This window comes from Camarhynchus parvulus, chromosome 12 (assembly GCF_901933205.1).
Source record: "Camarhynchus parvulus chromosome 12, STF_HiC, whole genome shotgun sequence".
Lineage (NCBI taxonomy): Eukaryota > Metazoa > Chordata > Aves > Passeriformes > Thraupidae > Camarhynchus > Camarhynchus parvulus.
Genome location: NC_044582.1, coordinates 13,126,108 through 13,147,138, shown reverse-complemented (window position 1 = coordinate 13,147,138; position 21,031 = coordinate 13,126,108). Strand labels below are relative to the sequence as shown.

At 45.7% G+C, this 21,031-nt stretch overlaps 1 protein-coding gene across 1 annotated transcript in view; it reads left to right on the top strand.

Annotated features, from left to right (window-relative positions):
• CADPS (calcium dependent secretion activator) overlaps positions 1 to 21,031 on the top strand; it is a 203,022-nt gene that overhangs the window by 59,650 nt on the left and 122,341 nt on the right. The window contains 3 exon segments of the mRNA XM_030956450.1: positions 8,646 to 8,726; positions 12,932 to 13,168; positions 15,450 to 15,571. Of these exon segments, the coding sequence (XP_030812310.1) occupies positions 8,646 to 8,726; positions 12,932 to 13,168; positions 15,450 to 15,571 (440 nt within the window).

The window sequence follows — 21,031 nt, the reverse complement described above, 5'->3', positions numbered from 1 at the left end:
TCCACTCAAAATTCCACTAAAAATGAGTGGGAGAAGGGATTTAAGATGGATCTGAGCATTTTAGAAACAGGCAGTATAAGTTTTTAAGGTTGCATAAAAATGTAGGGAGGAAACCTGTCTGAAGATGAATGCTTTTTGACAGGGTGGAATCTGTTGCGGATTTTGCTCAGCCTGTGAGCCAAGTGATTTTGTTATTCCCTCAGCTCTCATGCAAGGTCACAGCATAAACCTCAGTTGATTCCTTTGCCCCTGCAAAGCAGCGCAGGCAGGTACCAGAGCATTTCCCAGCTTTGCTGGTTCCCAGCAAGAGCTCCCTTGTTTCCTTCCACCTGTGTTAACAGTTTTCTCAGCATTTGGGCCATCAGTCCTGTCAGAGCTGCTTTCCCCTGTTTTTCCCTATAATTTCTCTGAAAAGAGAGGGGGATGCAGAGGGTGTGCAGCAGGGACAGCAGTCTGACCCCATGGGTTGCACACATGCATCATTTTCTTCTAGTGCCCTGTGCCTCTGCTGCCCTTGATTTCCATAGATCCTTGATTAATTATAAGAAAGAGAGGGGAAAGGTTTCAGCTCTAGGTTCCATATGTGTTTATCCCCGTGGGTTTATTGCTGGTAACATCTGGTGATACCTTCATTTGAAGCAAGAGTGCAATTTTTACCAGCTTACAGAGCAGAATGCAAAAAAAAAAGAGGCCCATTTCCATGAGAATGCTTTAGGAGTGGCTTTTCTCTTTAATCTCTTCATTGATGTTTTTCCTAATTTCTAAAAAGAACTGCAGCAGCTGGCTGACATGAGCAGGTACTGGTGCTGCAGACCTGCAGTCATGGCTGTGCTCTGTCTCACATCTGGATTCCAGCTGTATATATTGCACTACTCTCTTCCATGTCTTTTCTGCATATAAAGGGCATTGTCCTTGGTGAAAGCTTAAGGGGAAGATTGAGGGTAGACTCAGATGAAATGGGATCAGAGAGCAGGCTATCACCTTATTTTCTCAGAATGCTGCCACACAGAAAGCAGTGAGGGACTTCAACAATAGCAGAGACTGTAATGCCATACTCTTGAGTGTCCAGTATATTTTCTATAACTCTCTAAGCAAAAGCCTCATGCCCTGCTAGCAATTTCAAAGGAAAGAGGTCATGCCTTGCTGAATGTAGTTTGAAATAAGCCACATTTCCTCAGAAAGCAGGAGATGACAGTGTTTCTGGCAGAGGAGCTGTCTGGAAGAGTCACAGTGCAGCTACACTGGGGCCTGACCCACCACCCAGCACATGTCTCGTCCTTAAATCCATGATCTTTTGTTCATGGAAGTCTGCTGCAGGAGACTGTGCCATCCTTGCTGGCGTCCTAGCCCCCTCCTTCAGGCTGCCCACAGGGTTCAAGGGTGGTGGGTGCTGCTCCCTCTTCTCCAGCTGTGTTGTGTCCTGGCACGTGCCAAGGGCTGAGGTAGTCCAGCCTGGATTGGGATGGATGTGTTGGGCAATTAGTGTTTTACTTGGCTTTAAATACAAAGAATAATTAGTGAAGCAGTGTGAAAAAGAACTCTCCACCCACTGGGGATGGAAAAACTCTGTCTGGAGGCTCTATCCCTACTGAGCTGTAGGGAAAGATAATTGAGAGGCAGTGGGTGAAGCCCAGGGTGGGACTAGGGGAAAGATGGTGTTGGTGCTGTCATGAACACAGTGCACAACCATCAGGACAACACTGCTTTGTTTCCTGTCCTCTTCCCCCCATCCCCAGGGTACTGGGATCACACACAGCCCCTGGGAGCACAGGGAGGCAGGCATTGCTCCAAAATGCTCCCCAGCAGCCTGGCTGCTGCATTCTTATGGGGCTCAGGGCTCAGGTGTGGGAGGGGCAGGGACAGCCTTGGCTGGGGGACTAGGGCGGACAGGCAGACCCCTGGGGGAGGTGGACAGATGGACACCTCATCCCTCTGCTCCAGCTGGAGCAGGTTGTAGGCAAACAACTCTCCTGCACACACTGGGACAGCAGAGCAGCTTGAAAGCTTCAGGTAATAATATTTCACATGGAGAAGGCTGTTAATGACAGGGGATGTGATTGACTGCCTTTTTCTGTTGCTGCTGTATTAGCTGTACTTAAATCAGCTCACATTAACTGCAGTTATATTTAATGCTCTCTGTCTACATGGCTGAATTTTTAGATTGTTAATTTTCAATTGCAAATTGTTTAATTATGTCTGAACTTTTCATAAATATTTGGAATGTGAGTTAATATTTTCTATTACATGCAATACATGGTCTGGAAAAAATTAATTGTTCTTTGTGCTGTGCACTGGGTCTGGCAGTGTCCTCAAAGCCTCAACGCTCTCTTATCTGCAGCTTCTTGCCTTCACAGCTGATGTGTCAGAAATTGAGGTCTGTTGCTAGTGCTGTCTGTATGTTATGGTCAGGAAAGCCATTTAGGATTCATTTGGCTCCCTGACAGGGAGAAAAGGAAATGTTTGTTGTCTGCAGTGTGGTAACATGATGAAGACTGTAGGCTCATGACACCACATGTGTATATTATTGCTGTGGTCCCAGAGCCTGCTCTGAACACCAATATGAGATCTGGAAGGCAATGGTTCTAAGACTAGGAGGAATTTTTAGGGTCTTCAAACCCCAGGACCCCAAAGGCTCATCTCTGTTTGCCCATCCTTCTCTACCCAGGCAGAGCTGCATGCAGGGCCATGGCTTGAGCTGATCAGAGTAAAGCCAGTGCAGGCCTGGGAGCAGCAGTGCCATGCTCGGAGCAGAGCGAGCTGGGCTGTCCAGCCATGCGGCAGGAGCTGCTGCTGCCAGGCTGAAACGTATTATTCTGTAATTTCTTATACTGTCTGTACACAGAAATGATTTATCATACATTTAATATGGACAAATAACAGCATTTTCTCTGTTGTGTAGATGGTTTGCTGGGCTGCCTGTCTCCACCAGTAAGGGGATGAGGATGGTGCACCCCATGGGAGGGCTTGCCCCACCTGCTAAGCTCTCCCCACACCTGGTACCTTGTGCTGCATTCCTCCTCCTCTCAACTTACAGACTCAGTGCTTTTAAAAACATCACATTTTTGCTCCCTGTGTTTATTTCTTCATAGTTATGCCTCTTGCTGCTTTTCTGTGTCTCCTTCAATTCTTCTCACATCCTTGATCCTTAATGCAGGTGCCAGAGCACCTCACAAGGGTATTATGTGAGGTTAGATCCCACATGACAGCTCTCAGCTCCACATGGCCCTTCTCAGAGATGCCAGACATCCATTTTTTTTCACTGGCTCTTCAGGGACAGAATAGGTCCTGTTGGGGCGATCAGGCAGTAAGAGAGGGGTGGATATTCCCAATTAGTGAAGCTAATCCATATTTCTTTTTTCAGATTTTGTTTATGTTGTTGAATGCTATTATTTAAAAAAGAGGTGGCTTTTCTGAAATGCAGTGATAGATTAGATAGGATTGATATGGCTAAGGATTGATACTGCTTTTGTTCAAAACCAGGAGATTCTCTCTGAGGTACACTTCTCTGAAACCTTTGAATGATTCAGAGCCCAGATGTTTGGGCACTGCTCTAAGAAAAGCGAGGAATTGACCTTTTAATTAGCACAATATAGTAATTTAGCATAGCAATACTGATTGCTTATTAATCATTTATAGTTGTTGTTGTTATGTATTGATCAAAAGGACTTAGAGATGTGATGTTTCTGCTCTGGATTTTGGTAAGCTGATGCCAATTAGTGAGCAGCATATTAGGTGCAAGTCAGAGGGACTAAAATAGCTGCATCTGCAGTGGAAGGCAGTTCCCTTGCAGTTCTCTGTTGCTGTAGGAAGGGGGTCTGATGGTGTGACCTGTACAGAGACTTCTGGAGAAGTGTGATCCTACTCACAGGTGGGACCAGCAGCCTCAGCTCCCACCTCCACCATAGGATGCCATCCACTGAGAACGTGTAGCAACCTCTTTATGTGCTGGAAATTTGCTGCCTAGAGGTTTAATTCTCCTGACTGCTTTGTCCCTGACCTCATGGGAAAGTTTGCTGCATCAAAGCAGTGTGAAAGACGTCAGCCTGTTCAGGAGGTTGGTCTCTTTAGATCTCTGGCTGTGATAAATCTAAGCTTCACAAATACAAAAATGAACTGTAATGAGCAGGACTGCCATCTTTGCTGTCCTGGTCCTTGAAAAGTGGGAGCCATAAACTTCTCTTTACATTCCCTTTCCCTTTTTTCTGCTGATTTAGCATATAATAGAACCGAAACGTTGCTGTTTCATGGCCAGTTTCTGCTTTGCCAGTTTTTTGCTCAGAGCTTTCTGCAGAAAAACAATTATTGCGTAGACACCATTGGAGATGTTCCCACATCTTATTCTGTCACATTTAATCCTGCTGAGTGTCAGGGTACTGCAGCTTTGCTGGACTAGGTCCTCATGCAAGTTGCTTTAGCTCCAAAAGCCAAAGCCCGTTTTGAATTAAGTGATGAATGTGTCTACCATTAAGCTTTTAATCAAAGATGAGGATTTGAGGATATGTAGATCCTTCTTCCATGATGGATTGGGATGAATTAATTACAGCTGATTCTAGCTGTAAAACTTAATTTGGAACTCAATTGTAGTGTATTACCGTATTTAGGGAATTCAGGTGATTCTCTTTGCATTAACTGATGTAAATTCAGCATATAGTAAGGAAACACAGGCAAGTTAAATGTACCTCAGGCAGCATTGGCCAGCCAGTGCTCCAGTTTCTGTCATGGTGCCATAGCTCAGTGTGCTGCCCACACGCCCCCAAGCATGCTTATGCAATGCCATAAGAAGATGGCATTAAGGCATGCTCAGAGGTCAGAGCCTCTGGACAGCTTTAGTTTTCAATCCCTTTCAGTGGCGTACACCTTGCACGGATGATCTTGCAGAGGGATTTGCAGGGTTCAAAAGTTCTCTGGCCACAGATGGAAAGGGCGTTGCTTTGAGTGGATGTGCTCTGCCATCCCTTTTCTTAACAGCTTGCAAAACATTTGCAAAGGCAGGCAGCACTTTTTTCTTTCCCTTCCTGTTTTGCTGAATCTGGCTTCTCATTTACCTTGATTTATCATTGCACATAAATCTGGAGGTATCTTTGCACAACCTGCTGGAAAGATGCATGCTGAGTTTGCTTGTCTCAGCTTTCCTCAACCCCACGGAGCAGCCTTGCAAAGCTGTGGAGAGCTGTGGTGGTAGGCAGGTTGGGAACTGAGAGGGCATGGAGAGATATCATCTTTTCCTGCACAGGATCCATGCCTGGCACCTGCCTGCCCTTGCCATGGCACCAGCTCGTGCTGGATGATCCATCAGCACTCTCAGATGAGCAGTGAGCACCATGCTTTGGTGGAAAATCATCTCAGTTCATGGCATAAACAGCTGTCTAAGACAACACTCAGACCATGGTGGACCTCTTGCCCTCTCCTGGTGGAGCAGGCGTGGTCCCAGCATCCACAGGCAGATGTAATGGATGAGAGCCTGCACAGCCCTGGTGGCTGCTGAGGCACAGAGATGTATTGCAGCACTCTGAGATTCACACTGAGGCAGGAAGAGGCTGCTCTACATCCCAGGGAATGCTTTCACCAAGGAATCTAGTGCAGCCCTAAAGTTTGTGAAGCATGAAATAAGATTTCTCTTTAGGAGAGAATCATCAGCCCTTACTGAATTATCCAAGTCCTTTCTATTGTTTTAAATCACCCTCCCAGGACCTCCTGAGTGCTCTCATGCAGAAGGCATTCATTAGATAACCTAGGAGTTTGCTGGGATAGCAGGAGCCAGCACCTCTCCACAGCAAACAGCAACTGTGCAGCCCTTACTGAATTATGGAAATGACTGAATCCCTGCAGTGTAGCCTATTTTACCTACACATGAGCAAAATAAGGTAATCTCCTCCCCAGGGGAGGAGGTTTGTCACATTTTGGGGGGCTGCAGAGCAGTCTGTGACATTGACATGGAGCATATGTGTGCACATGGTGCCACTGTGTCCTGCCTCATTGCACTTAACCTCCTAAAACAGCAGCTTTTTGGTAAGAAACCAAGGGCATCCCTGCCATGAGTCACTTTGGAGGCCATGTTTCTTTCAGTTGGAGCACTCCATGATGTTGTTGCCACATGTTGTGAGTATTCCTGGACTGACAGATTCATTATTAATTGATGTGGCTTATGAATTTTTCAGTGTTTTCTCACACTGTGCATCACAAAATGAAACCACCTTTTATGAGACAAAGATCTCTCCTAAAGCCCTACATCAAAGCTGCAAAATTGTCACCCATATTGTGATCTTGTTCAGCCTTCACCATGAGCATGTTTGCTTTGAAATACTTAATCAACCATTTGCTGAGCTACAGAGCTCCTGGCATGTTAAAGGATGAGTGTCCTGAAACTTTCGCTTTGAGGCATTTGGCACCTATAACCATGCACAGCATATGCATTTGGCTGCACTAATTATTTTAGGAGAAATTAAGCCAGGCTTAGAAAGGGTTCAAGTAGACACCTGCCCTGCAATGCCTGCAGGGATAGGCTGGCTGCAGTGCTGGTCAGTTTTGGGTTCCACTTAAAACCTTGATCTACACATAGTTTTTAATTTTTATTCTTTTGCTTTAGCAACTATTACACCAATGTAGGTAATTCTGCAGGGCAGGCAGAGAGAACTAATGTGGTTGTGGGTAGACGTATGAAAACATCTAATTTACCAGCAGGCAGTTGGGTAATGATCAGTTGAGAATTACGAATTATGTAAATCATGTATTTGTGGCATGCTGCTGAAGAAAAGCCCAGTGCATATGACAAATCATGTATATACTGAAATCTATAATACTTTTCGCATTTAATTGACTGGGGCAACCTTATGATTTATATCTTTGCTTTATTCGCAGCACACACATAACATAGTCATAATGCAGAACGAAACTAATTCATTTTCTCTTTGACTTCTTAAATCATTTATGTATTTGACTGTCAAGTACTTGAATATAAAGTGGGCATGCATGTGGCAGATAATAAATAGCTGATTCTCTAGTTAAGAAATTGAGTTTTAATGATATTAAGGTCTGTGTTGCCTTACTTGGTCTTGCTTAGATGGTATGCCTCACATTTGCACCTTTCCTTATTTCACAGGCAAAGTATATTTTATGGGTACCAGCATTACTCTCTTAATGGCTCTATATAGTGTTATGGCTGTGTAAAATGTACTCTGCTTGCTCTGATGGCACCAGGAGCCTTTCCCAGGCGCAGGAGTTCTTCCCAGGCATAGCAGGAGACAGTGGCTGAGCTATTGGGCTGCTGCTCTTAGTCACAAGAGAGCTGCTGGAAGGTGCCAGGAGGACAGGCAGGGACTGTCTCATTAGTACCATTCTGTAGACAACAAGAAGAAAATGTTATTTTGGTTACTACAAACTAGGATTGCTTTCCCAAAGATCAGTTTTTGTCATGGAGCTATCATGCAGAATCATTGAAATTACAGCCTGGAAAGATTTTTTGTTTCTCTTAAGTAGCAGGTTACTTGGCTTGGCATCGCTGCTTAGTCTTGGGAAGCAGAGCCCTGGAAAGCAATACCTTACCCACTCAACCACAGCCACAGAGGCTGCCTAGGCTGCTTGTTGGCTCCTAAGAAAAATAATCTTCTGCAGTCAGATCTTTCCTGGACACCTGTAGCATCGGTGGAAAACATCTGCACAATCAGGATAGTGCAGAAAGCGTGAGGCACTTTGTTGGCTCCTTATCATACTGCAAAATCAACCCTCCTCCACAGCAGCATCCTCAATTTCTAAATTTAGCTCCTGAGTTATTTTGGGTAGTGTGTGATTAACCTCAATTACTGTAGCTCAGATAGAATTCAAATAATGCTCCCTCTTTCAGAATTGCAAAGAAATGAAAATCTGGATCTGTACATTTCCTACCCTTAATGAAGCAGCTCCAAGAGGTGCTTCCAGAGGTGCAGGATAGTTGTGTGGTACATTTGTTCATGGAGAAACTAACAGGGGCAGCTGATCCTGAAAGGTGCTGGTAATCCATGGCTCTGTGCTGGTGCTGGGATCAGGAATACAAAGATGAACCACACCAGCAGGTTATGTTGTGCAGCTGGTGTGAATGAAGCTCTTGAAACTCCAATGGATTTGGATCACAGTCAGGACACTTTGTAGTTTTCCTGAATTAAATCCATAACAAAGGCTTTCAAAAGCTAATCAAAAATATACTTTCCATCAATCTTAGCCATAGTCATTGTTGGCTCTCTGGAAAATCAGTGGTGAAGCAGCGTGTATGACAGACGAGGAGATGCCATGGAGAGTGATGGGTCAGGGGCAACATGGTGTTTCATCTGATCCAGTGATCACCAACAGATGAGCTCATCATTCATCAGGCTGAGAATCAGAACTTTTGTCATCACTGTAGCTGTAACTTTCCAGACTACACTGCACCAGACCACCCCAGGGTGAGGATGCTCAGCCCCAGGAGGCAGCAGGGCAGGCATCAGAAACTGTCTTGGATTGGTGAACTTTGTGTTTGTCCTTTGTGGGGGCTTCTATTGCAGAATGTGGCCCCTCACCACTCTCTCTGTCTATTAGCAATGTAGCACAGGCAGCCAGCCTGAAGAACTAAACTGCTTCTAAAGGTGTTGCATTGGTTAATTTTTCACCTTGATTTGCCTTTTGTTTTTCTACAGCTGGACAACCCTGATGAGCAAGCAGCACAGATCAGACGCGAGTTAGATGGACGTCTCCAAATGGCAGAACAAATTGCCAAGGTAAAAACAAAAGTCTGCTGTAATTAATAACCTCTTCATTTAGGAGTATACAAGGAGTTTGATGCAGCCCCCAGGTCCTGTCATTCTCTTACAAGTTTCTTCTCACAATAAATACCAGTTAAGAGTGATCAGATTATTAGCCGCAAACAAACAAGATGAAGCTGTTCTGATGTGCATTTCTTAGAATGTCCTGATGAGCTGGGAGAGTTTAGGTTCCTGAAAAATCCCTCGTGAATCCTCAGAGGTGTCACATTTCTATGCTAGACAATAAGGTGAATAATCGTATGTAAAAAAGGAGCCAGGAATCATCCTGATGGGATTTGTGGTTTTTGCCTGGCTCACAATTTCCTGCCTGTAGCTAAATGCTGCCTCAGTAAAGGTCCTAGAGATGTATTGTCCCAAAGAAGTTCACACTGTGCATGAGAGCAGCCAGGCCATCACTGCCCACTGCAGACATTGCTGCTGTTTGGAGCAGTAGGCACAAGACCTCCAGACAGCTTTGATAACCAAGCACTCAGCTGATCTCCCTGGAGACCCTTCTGTAAGGAGCCATTCTCCCAAGGAGCAAATCACACCCCCACACATTGGCCTCCAATGGGCCATAGATGATGGAGAGGATCCTGTTGACATCAGCATGGCCTAGTTTTATCCTTGCCTCTAATCAGATGCTCTGAGTCACTGATAAAGCCCTAATGGGGCTGAAGTAATTTGGAATGATCTATCTGGTTGTTCTTGATAATCAAGAAACCATTACTACAAGGTAATCACAGAGACAAGCTCAGTCTAGGGGCCTGCCTTTCAGCAGCAGTCCTCCCAGCACTGAGCTGGGCCCAAATTAGGATTTTTTATAAGATAGGTAATATCAGAGCTGTTTGCCACCACGCTGATATGCCTGGATGTGAAAAGCATAGCATATTGATTTATAGTCAGGCGTTAACAATGGTGCTGATGGAGCCTGCACAGCTCCTCCTCACTAACACCTCTGTTAAACATTGTCTGCTGTTTTGTCTTTGGGGACATAGGCTCTGGTTTTCCCCTCTTCACTGATAAAATTAGTGAGATGGCCAAGGACCACATGGCCAATCAATGGTGCAGCAAAACAGCAAACTCACTGGAGCTCTTTTGTTCAGCATTTGGCCTTTTGCCATTTCATTCTTGTCAAGAAGACCTACAGTATTTATTTGCAGTGAAATGTAAGCCTCTGCACTGAGCACAGCTGCTCTGGTTCTGAGATAGGTAGCCAGGCCCTGAGAAAAAGATTGCCTGGTTTTGTGATTTCATTTTCTCTTTATGGTATGTAGAACAACAATATGCATGATTCAGTAGCAGCCAGCAGAAGCTGCAGCATCATGAATTATTTTTTGCAAATGAGAATTTCCATTTCCATTCTTCCTCCAAGGATGCTGAAAACAAACCATGACACTGCTGGCCATCCAAGAGAGAGTCAGGGGGAAATTCCGCAACATAACCTGACATATTTCTGTGCAGAATTCAATTTTCAAAATACAGCAGTGCAACTTGGAGAGTGGTTTAGAGTAAAAGGGACTTACCTGGGTTTCAGTTGGCAGCTAGGGATATTTAATCTCCATCATGGTACTGCAGCACACTTTCTCTTCAGAATGTCAGGTCCCGCCAGCATCTGCCTGTGAGAAACCTTGTTCTTTCACCTCCATGAATACCATATTTTGGAGGCATCTAAATGACCTTTTGAATCTTCTTCTGTAGCCTCCTTTCTGGGCAAGGCTGCTTTCCCTGTAACAGAGGGCAAGTTCACCATTCAGCTCAGTGAAAGGATAGCATTTCCATTTTTATCTCCAATTTGCAGCTTTTAATACAGATTTGCTGCACAGGGAAGCTTACAGTGCTTGTGAAACCAGCACTGAGGTGTCTGTCTTGGAGATTCCATGCTTGAGGCAAATTAATACCTTGTTGTTAAATTAAGAAATTCACACTAGGACATTTGCACTTCAGAGGCAGCAAAGGCTGTGGAGTCTTATGGGACCAGTGGCTCTGCAAGGCTTCATCTGAGCTGTTGTGTGACCTTGAACGAGACACTGTTGTGCCAGCCTTCCTGCCTGCCAGGACGCAGCTCTGGGTGTTTTTGCCTTCCCCTGTGCCCAGGAGAGTGCAGCTCAGTGCAGCACTAGGGCAGTGCTAGGCAAGGTCCCCCACTGAGCCCGACTCCATCAAAGCGCATCAGCCCAGCCTTGGAGCCAGGCAGCTTGAGGATCACACTCTGTGGCAAGCAGATGTTTTAAAGCTGAATCTGGACAGGCTTTTCAGTCTGTGTGTTGTACTTTTCCAGCAGCTAAATAGAGCAGCATTACAGCTGAGAGCTTAGTGATGCCAAGGCAGACGTATATTTTTCTCTGCAGTGGCAAATGCTCTGCTGTCCTGTGGTGCCTTTTCCCCCTCCCAGTCACCTGGCCTCAAGGACAAGGAGGAGCACGTGTAGGAGCAACTAAATGAGACCTGGTGGTGACACGGGAGTGATGTGTCTGTCTGGGGCTGGACCCACTGTGCTCCAGCCTGCTGGACAGGTCATTTCTCAGTATCCTATCTCTGCCTGTCTCCATGCTTGTGCCTCTCCCTGTTCCTGATCCTCTCTCTGCTCCCAGTACATGGGGAGGTGACTAATGCCCTTTCTTGCTGTTGTCTGCATCTCTTGATAGTTTCTTACTCCAGACTTCTCCCAGCTTTATCTGCAGTCTGGTGGGTGACTTGAGACCACATCTGCATCTCTGCATTTCCAACATCAGTTAAATAGTCCCAGTTAAACTGTTATGCATCACTTCAAACTACATTTTTAGTCCTAATACGAGAAGTTGCTGGTGGCACACAGTGAAATGTCTCAGTCCTTGCTGCACTGCTGAAGAGGTTTGTGAGGGCAGTGCCAAAATTGCAGTCCCTGGAGAGATGGATGACAGCAGGGTAAAAAAGCAATAATGTCTGAACATCATTGCTGCAGCAGTAGTTCTCAAAATCTATGGAACAGATGTTTGGTTTTTTTTTTCCTAGGCGTGACTTGCAACTTATATAATGCCCAGAAAATACAGGAGGCTGATTAGGTAGTTTATTTTACTGTAGGTCTAATTTACATGAGGGAATTGCTTCCCAGGATTGAGGCTGGAAACAGATGGCTGTACTTCAGCTGCTTGGTGTGAGTGCTGCTGTGAGCTCTGCTTGTAGTGATCTTAAGGACTGATGCAAAAACTAGTGCAGAGGAGAACTCTTTCAGCAGCCTGATGACAGTCTTCTAGAAGAAACATGACCTTATTTTCTTTTCTAGCATACATTTTACAAATGGCTTTTTACAGTGTTGTGAATTGCCACCAAGATTGTTTGCACATCAGCCTTGTGTTCCCTGGCTGCAGATGCTGCCTCTCTGTCTTACACCTTGCACAGTGCTTGTAACCCACTGACAGACATTTGAATCCTGAGCAGATTCAGGCCATGGGAGGAGTTGACAGAAGATGCAGGGGCTCAGGCTGGTGATAGGCAGCAGTTCAAAGCTGAGAATATTAATTAGGGAACATCATATTTTTCCTCTCACTGTCACCCTTGGTTTTAGAGTTTAAATTTCCTGTTGACAGCAAGCAGCACTGGAAAGTCTTACAGTGAAAAGTTGTCTTCTTGGGGAGAGGCTTAGGCCTTGGCAAGTAGTGGAAAGGATGTTTTACTACTTCTTCCAGTTAGGACCAAACATTCCTGCCCACACATGGCTGGTTTTCTCTCTTTGGGCTCCTTTCACAGCTAGAAACCTGATGAAGCAACTGCTCAGAAGTGTTTTTAAAAGAGCTGGCACAACTGGGAGACTGAAAAACAAATTTGTCACTGTCAGCATCCTCTGAATCCTTAGTAAGTTGCTGTTGGTCACAAAGTTCAGTTGAGATCTGGCCTGGAGTGTTTGCAATTGAGGAAAATGCCATCCGTAGGAAAAAGCCCATTTGCAGATAGAAGAGTCAGTGAAATGCAAGTGCATGCAAGATACAGGAAAGTTGGACAAGTACCAAGTAGTAATTCTGTGAGAAACTAGCAATAATGTTTCTACATTACTCAGAGGGAAACTGTAATTTGTCATCTGGTTTGTAGGAACTCCCTGCTCACAAACCTCTGCAGATGCTCTTGGTGGATTCTCCCACTGCAACAAGTGGCTGTTGATTGTCACAAACATTCATTCTGTTGTGTTTGTTTCCAAATCCAAGGAGCGCAAGTTTCCCAAGTTTGTGTCCAAAGAAATGGAGAACATGTACATTGAGGAGCTGAAGTCATCTGTCAATCTCCTGATGGCAAACTTGGAGAGCATGCCTGTGTCTAAAGGAGGCTCTGAGTTCAAGCTGCAGAAGCTGAAACGTAGCCACAACACTTCAATAATTGACATGGGAGAGGAAAATGAGAACCAGCTTTCCAAGTCAGACGTCGTGCTGTCGTTCTCCCTGGAGGTAAGCTATGTGCACACAACAGTGTGCACAGTTCATGGGAGTAAAAAGCACAGCAACCAACTTCTGCTCAGTTCAAATTTAGGTTAGGTGGAGAGAGGTGAGTAGAAATCACTCTCTGTTTGTTGGAAGCTTTGCCTGTGATTAAACACTGTGTCCTTTCTGGTGTCTCACCACCGTGTTGGAGCAATCTGTGTGAGGTGCACTGTCTGGCATTTTCTGATTATGTCTATCAAATGGCTCAGAAATCTGCATCATTAACTGATCTCTTCATGCAGTTTGTTACTGAATGTAGCCCAGTAACCCTGAGCCTGTATTGTCCCCAAAACCATTACAATAATGTAACACTGCAAATGTCAGCATCTTTAACTATTGCCAGCTAGATGGGTTGCTGCATTTCCCTGTGAGAATTGCTTCCTCTTTGAAAAATTGTGAAAAATCCCTGGGGTTTGAGTTCACCTAACAGATTGGTTTGCAGTTTGTGTGGATATCCTGTGCTGTGCTGGGTTGCTCTTTGCTCTCTGTTGCATGCTGACTTTCTGCTCCGTGCTCTGTTGAGCAGTTTGTCTGTGCAGCCCAGGGGAAGGCAGGGTGCTGCTGCTGCCTCACTCCTGGATCAGTGTTGCTCAGTAGCTGTTTTCAGCCAACTCAGTTGTTTTGTGCAAACACATTTGTGGTCTATTTGTGGGCATATTTACTTCAAGGAGTCATCAGCTCACCCCTACAGAATTGTTGTTGTCTGTCAATGAGTGGGTTTATGTTACATTGTCAAAACAACTAGCAGGATGGAGTCAAAAATGTAGGATGCAGAAAAATCAGAAAATTTTGTTTTTGTGTAGTTTCCTGTTTATTTCTCTTCCTAGGGCGTCTCTTGTTATACATATCATGCTAATGCAAAACTTAACAACCTTGGTTGTCCAGTCTCAGAATTTAGCTCATTAAGTGTCTGAAACCATTTTTATAGTATTCAGTTCAGTCTTATTTAAAACCAGGGCTGTGAACCCAGAGGTGGTGCCTTCAAGAGCAGCATCAAATAAGGCAGAGTTCCAAGCATTCCCGTGTGGAGGAGCAGGGAGCTGTCACAAAGCAGTGGCCCCCTGTTGCAGAAGCTGTGCAGTGTGTACAGCTGTGTGTGAAGGGCCACCCTTACAGCAGGGTGTCACAAATGCTCTGCTCCAGCTGAACCCCATCTGGTGGGGAGCCAAAGCCCAGTGAAGCACTGACTTCAGGAGCTGGCAGGTCTGGGCACTGCTCAGTGCACAAAGCTCCTGCTGCAAGAAAGCTTTTACCAAAAATGTGCACTCATCAGAGGCTTTGTGGAGCTCTGTGTGCCAGGGACAGGATCCTCAGCTCCAGACAGATCAGAGGAGAGGAATTTTAAACCCCTGTGTATGTACTACATAAATAACTGTAATAGAACATGAACAGAAACTCCCACAGTGATTCTTGTAGAAATGTTTAAGGTGTGTGGTTAATGGGATTAATCACCTTTTAAAAAAAGGGAAAAAAATTAATTACCTGCACGAAACTTAGGTGGTGATTTCTTAATTAGGAAGATTTTCTATTAGCAAGTTTTTTTGGGTTTTTTTGGTTTGTTTTTTTTTTTTTAACCAGAGCTTTAGAGTGGACAGGGGGCAGCAGTTTTAAACTGGAAGAGGGTAGATCTAAATTGAGTATAAGAAAGAAAATATTTTTGATGAGGGTAGCAGGAACAGGGAACAACTGGGACATAGGTGTTTCATCCTTGGAATTTTTGGAGGTCAGGTTGGATGGATGAAGTGACCATCTGAGCAACCTGATCTACTGAAAGATATCCATGCCTCAGTGTGGGGATTGGACCAGATGATCTTCAAATGTCAACCCCAAAGCATTTTATATTAATTTTATTATAATGGAAATAATATGGAAAATATGCTTTTGGCAGAAGCTGAGTAGTTGTGTGTTTGGTGGTTTTTTCCCCTGGATTTCACATATTAAGGCATTTCTAGATGGAGCAGGACTAGATCTGTGAAGCTCATCTCCTGAGGTTTGGTGCAGCCCTGGGCACCCAAGGGTTTCAGAGAGGCCGTGTGCAGTCAGAGGGAATCCTGGTCTCCATACAGACCTGGCTGGCTGCCACAGCTGTTCCCCCTTCAGCCTGGGCAGTGCCACCATCCCTGCCTGCTGCCCCTGAGAACATCCAGCAGGACATGGAGGACCTGGCTGACCCCATGGGCTGGCTCAGCAGCCCCAGCAGGGTCTGAAGGAGGCTGCTCCTCTAACATTTCTCCTCCTCTACCTGCAGGTTGTCATCATGGAGGTGCAGGGGCTGAAGTCGCTGGCCCCCAACCGCATCGTGTACTGCACCATGGAGGTGGAAGGGGGGGAGAAGCTGCAGACAGACCAGGCTGAAGCCTCAAAGCCAACGTAAGCCTTGCTTTGCTCTTTGGTCTCTCCCCACCACACTGCTGTGCCCCGTCTCTGCACTGCTGAGTCACTGCAGATAGTTCTGCCTCCTGCCTGCTGAGGGCAGAGAGGACTCAGAGGCAGAGGAGAAGCATGGCCTTCCTTCCACACGTGCAGAGTGTTGTCCTGCAGCTAAAAATGGCACATAAGCCCTGCCTGAGGGGAATAAAGTGTTAATGAGAGGCTTATGTCTCGTGTAGCCATAGAGAGATAAATTTGTGCCTCCACATAAGTGCTTTACTAAATAGGGATGGAGTTAAGCATGTGCTTAGATAAGTACTTGCCCGAGTGTCCATCTGAACTGGTGCCATCAGGTATAGGTACATTATCCTGTCCTCACTGTCAGGGTTTTGGCAGTCCTACGACAGAGAGAACAGCTGGCAGGGACACAGTCTGGCAGCCAGAGGTGGAAGAGAGGATCTGGGAAAAGTTTCAAATTACTCAGTTAAAGCTTTATCTGAGACCTCTCTATCCCAGTCCCATTCAAGGGCAGAGTCTTGTTCTGTCCTCTTTGACCTCGTCCCCAAATCCTCACTTTTGACCCCATATTTTCTTTTGTCTTACCTGGATGTTGTTGAGCACCTAGCAGTAGTGATTGGGCTTTGTTGTTTGGAAGGAGAAAATGATGAATGGCTTATTTCCTCTCCAATTTGCGGGATTAGTTAACTTGAAACATTCTGGATTTGAGGCAGTATTTCTCTGGATGACTGCAGAGATTTCACACTTAAATTAAATTCTCAGTGTGGTTCCTGACAGTGGAGAATTGCTGAGGTGGTGTGAAGCCTCCTCCAGTACTAGGGAGCAGTGCTATTGTGCTCCTATCCCATTCCCCTTTGCCGGTCCTCAGAGGTGTTTTGCCAGGAGCTTCCCAAGCTTGTGGAAGGAAATCCAGAACCACCTGGCTGCAGGACATGGAGTGCACAAGCACTGCAAGCAGCTCAGGAGCAGTGGGTGCAGGCAGAGACCAGGACAGGCTGCCTTCCCTCTGTCACTGTCCTCTCGCAGAGGCACAGAAATTGCTGGTGCCTCATGGCCTGTGCTGCACCAGAGCAGCAGGAATCTGCAGTAAGCTGTTCAAAAACAATATTCCCAATCAGGGAAAGTGCTGCAGCCTGGCTGACTTTTCAAAATGCTTTGAAATCTGGTTTAGAGAAGGAAGGAAGAGAGCTGAGCTTGGAGCAAAATTTCCATGAGAACTTACAATTGTCACTATTTTAGGTATTCTTATTGCTTCAGTGGAGAAAGTTGGGCTCTATTTAGGGGAAATTGCTACTATTCATACTGAAAAAGCACACTTCTCCTGGGTTGCATGTCCTTGTTTAGATTGGTCTGTTCATCCCACCTTTGCACACAGGATCTGCCCTTCCATGCACAGGTCTTCTCACTGCAAGATGCAGGACTATTTCTATGAGAATTGATTTGAAAATAAGAGTTCACACCTGGAGGAGTGAACTCTTTAATTGAGTGGGTCTTTTTATTATCATTAAAGTACAGTGTCTGGGCATGAAGCCATCAGCCCTCAAGAAGATGCAGCCAACACTGAGTGCTGTGGTGTGATGAAAGTCATGCAAGTCCATCACACTCATCCTCTCTCTGCACTGGCTTCCTGTAGAGGTGTGAGCCAGGCTTCAAGACTTCTGGATTGCTCCTGCACTTGGACTAATACTTATGGAAGTGGCTTAGGAGGGGAGTAGGTTTGATAGTTGAATTCCAAGAGGGTCCTAAGACCTTTTCTTTCCAGAACCAAAGACCAGCCCAGCTGAGGCTCTAGAATATTCTTCACAGAAACCAGAGGCCATCACAAAAAGCTTGTCCTCCTTTCCTCTCTGCATTAAAGGTGTTTCTTTCACCTTGCCTCCCTCCCCAGGCACAGCAGCAGAGATACAGGAAACCAAAGCTCTGTGAAAGCAATTGACTGCACCTAAGTTCTCTTGAGAAGGAAAGAGAGAATGAATCAGATGTGACATGTTTGTCATCTTGCTTAATACAAGACTTGAAGGCCCCCAGGTGCTCTGGTGATGAGGACAGTGATAGAAACAGCTCAGAGAGTGTTTTGGTGCATTTTTGAGCAGTGCTGCCTTAGAAGCAAAGGATTTATGGCAGTGCAAAACAGCCTTTGGAGGTGTTAGTTTAGATGCTGACATCAGTTTCACTGAGGTCATTCACACTGTGCTTGCTTCTGTGCTTTTTGTATAAGCAAACTACCCCTAGACAAAGGAAGCAGCTCAGTGGAGGCATGAGGGACTGCTCCCTGCCCAGCATCCCAGGATTTGTGTGCTTTGGCAGGGATGCTGTGTGGCCTGGGGGTGAAGAACACTTGGGGATTGTGAGCCTCAGCACTATGAAACTGTAAACACTGAAGCAAGTTACCTCTGTACATCCCAGAAGTTTTATGTCTCAGAGGCTCAGAAAGTGTGGGTTAAGCACCTGTGCTCAGAATATGCAGTGGATGCAGGTCTGGAATCAGGCAGCATTTTTAAACTGCCAGCCTTGAAACTGAATGAAATTCAGCTTTGCCATTGTCTGGAGGCTCTACAGGCTACAGAAGGCTAAATTTTTCATGAGCATCAGGGGAGAAAAATTACATTTGAACAATAAGATTCACTGGAAGACTTCACTTTTCTATGACAGCCCCTTGTCCTGGGGTGGAGAGTGTTAGGGGCCACTCAGCCTTGTAGGACATCTTTTCACCTAACTCATGGGGTTGTTCACTTTGATCTCATGTGTCCTTGAAATGCCAGCCCTCAGCTAGAGCACCCAATCACAGCACACTGGTGATGGTGGCTGCTCTTCAGCTCAGGGCCATGCCAGGGGTTCCAGCCTAGTTTCCACATCTCTAACGACAAAAGACAGTTCACCAGCCAGGGAAGGATTTCCAAATGCTCTGGTCTAGGTCTGTGTGAGATTCTTCTTTCACCTTTCTGGTGCAAAACAGGCAAGTTTTTGAGAAGAAAGCATCTTGGTGACTTTGGAGCTTGAATCCCATTTGTAGATCTTGAGAGAGGCAGGGCGCAGCAGCAGGGTTAGCAGCCCTCAGTACCCAGCCATCAGATGAGTTGTGTGCAAGGAGTTGGCCTTCTATTTCTTCTCTGGCTTCATGATGGATTCCTGACATTTTAAGCCCAATCCCTTCATGTGAGGATTATCTGCCTCAGCACAGATGCAGGGGATGGCGCAGTTCTAGAGAAAGCCAGACCTGAAATAGCAAGGTTCATTCCAGATCAGGCTTGCAGTGTTTTATTAGTGGTGATTTTAATAAGTTGTGTAAGAAAAAGCTTTTGTGTATTATGCCCTAACATGCAGATGCCTCTAAAAGATATCTCAAATCCCAGTGTGAGAAGGATTTTACAGCTTTTTGTGCTGGAGCTGTATTCTTGTATTCTTGTTTGTGGGGTTTATACCTCTCCCCCCTTCCCTGTGTTCTGGCCTGTGGTCTGTCCTCTGCATGTCTCCAAAATGCTCTTCAGGCGCTGTGTCAGTAGTGCTGCTGTTTGTGCAGCCTGGGAACAGGGTTGTCAAGGGGTTTGGGAGTAGCACAAAACACCCAGCCACAACCCCCCTGTCCCAAAGTCTCCAGAAAAATTGCTGGATACATTTAAACAGTGACCAGTGCTCATGGTCAGCAACTCACATCACCTTTCTCTGATGTGAACAGAACAAAAGAAAAGAGACCCAAACAACAGCAAGGATCTGTGTGCCTTGTGGATAAATGCTACAGATTCTGGAGTTATTTTGGCACCCAGATAAGTCTCATTTTCTCCTCTATCACAATAGTGAAAATTGTGTGTCCCTGCATTGAACTGAGCTGAACCATTTGGGGTAAAACCAGTAAATACTGGTGGGGGAAGAATCTGGCCAACCTGTCTGTGCATGTGGCATGCCAGGAAGGGACAGGGGTGTGGGCTGCTCCTCTGGAAGTGTTTTCATTTTGAGGTTATCTATCCCCCTTGCAGAGCAGGCTCTTCAGTCCTAGGTCAAGGGTGCAGTAGCTCAGAGAATGAGAGGTGAGGATGGAGCTTATTGTTTTCTGAAGGAGGAAAGTCCACTTTGCATTGCTTGGGATTTTTTTCCATGTAGTTTTCTTCAGTGTGTGCTGTAGGGCAGTGCTGGAGAAAGGACACTCAATGGCTCTCATCTGATTTCATGCCACGTCTTACATTTGTCATGACCAAGGGCTTGAGCCTTGTGCCCTTTCTCCAGAGATGCACTCTTGATAAAGTAATGTCTTTGGTAAACTTCTAAACCTCTCCCGTCTCCTTTCCCTTAGCCACCTCCCTAGGAGACAGGGGTGTCTGGTTTTATCTTTGTGCTGGCTCTGATGCTGCTCCCTGATGTGTTTCAAGGTGCTCTGACAGCTCTGCTGCTTCTCTCTGCTCTGACAGGCTGCCCTTGTTCAGATCCCTGCACCAAGCCTCCAAGCTTAGCACTCAGCCAGAGTTTTTGTTTCAAATTAGTGTGCCACATCCATGAGAGCTCTCTGTCTGCCCATGAAGAGGGACAGGACCTGCACATCATCCTTCTCCAGTGCTGTTTAGTCACCTTCTCCTTCTGGGAGATGGGCACTGAGCAGCAAAGGGAGAAGCCCTCTGGGAAAGGAGGCTGGCAAGCAGGCATGCTTTCTCTGTCTGCAGAAGGGGAAAATCTGGTCTTTTCATTCAGGAATCCCCTGCCTCAGGCCAGGGAGTTTGAAATGGTGCCCAGTGGCTTTGCACAGAGAGGGCTGTGATGGGAGTGTTCTGCTGCAGTCAGTGTTTTGCTGCTGCAGTTTCTTGGGAGATGCTGTGAACACTTCCCTGTGGTAAAATGAGAGAAGTCCTTCTGAGATGCATAAATTTCAAATATTCCATATTCCATATAACTAATTTGACTCTGCTATACTGAAGGGGTTTATGTTGATGTGAATGAGAGTAGAGTTTAATTCTTGGTGTGCATCCCTCAGTACAGCTGTTGTTGCCAGGCCTGGTAGGTCTCTTCCAGACATGGCAAAGCTCAGGAACAGGTCCTGTGTGGCTACACAGTTTTTTAGTAGACATTCATATTTAGGTTTTCATGCTTAGCTAAGCCCTGTGTAAGCAAAATTCATGATGCTGGGTAAAAAACAAAGCAAAAGGAAATTTTAGGAAATAGCTGCTTTTTCTTGCTTTTTTTTTCTCCTCCTCACTCTTCTAATTGGCTTCAGCATTAAATATAAGCTGTCTTAATTACCCACGCTGATTGGATTGCTTTTCCAGTCACATTGCTTCATTTCACAGCTGTGCAGATGTTTGCAGCTCTTTCTCCTTAGGAAACCTCTGGGAGCCTTAGGAATGTGTTAAAGCAGGTGACTGGGTACAGCAAACATCAGCCACCATTGTTTGTGGGGTGCAGTCCTTGTTCCTGGGGCGAGGCTCTGAGCAGAGGGTCAGTCTGCCCCAAGGCATC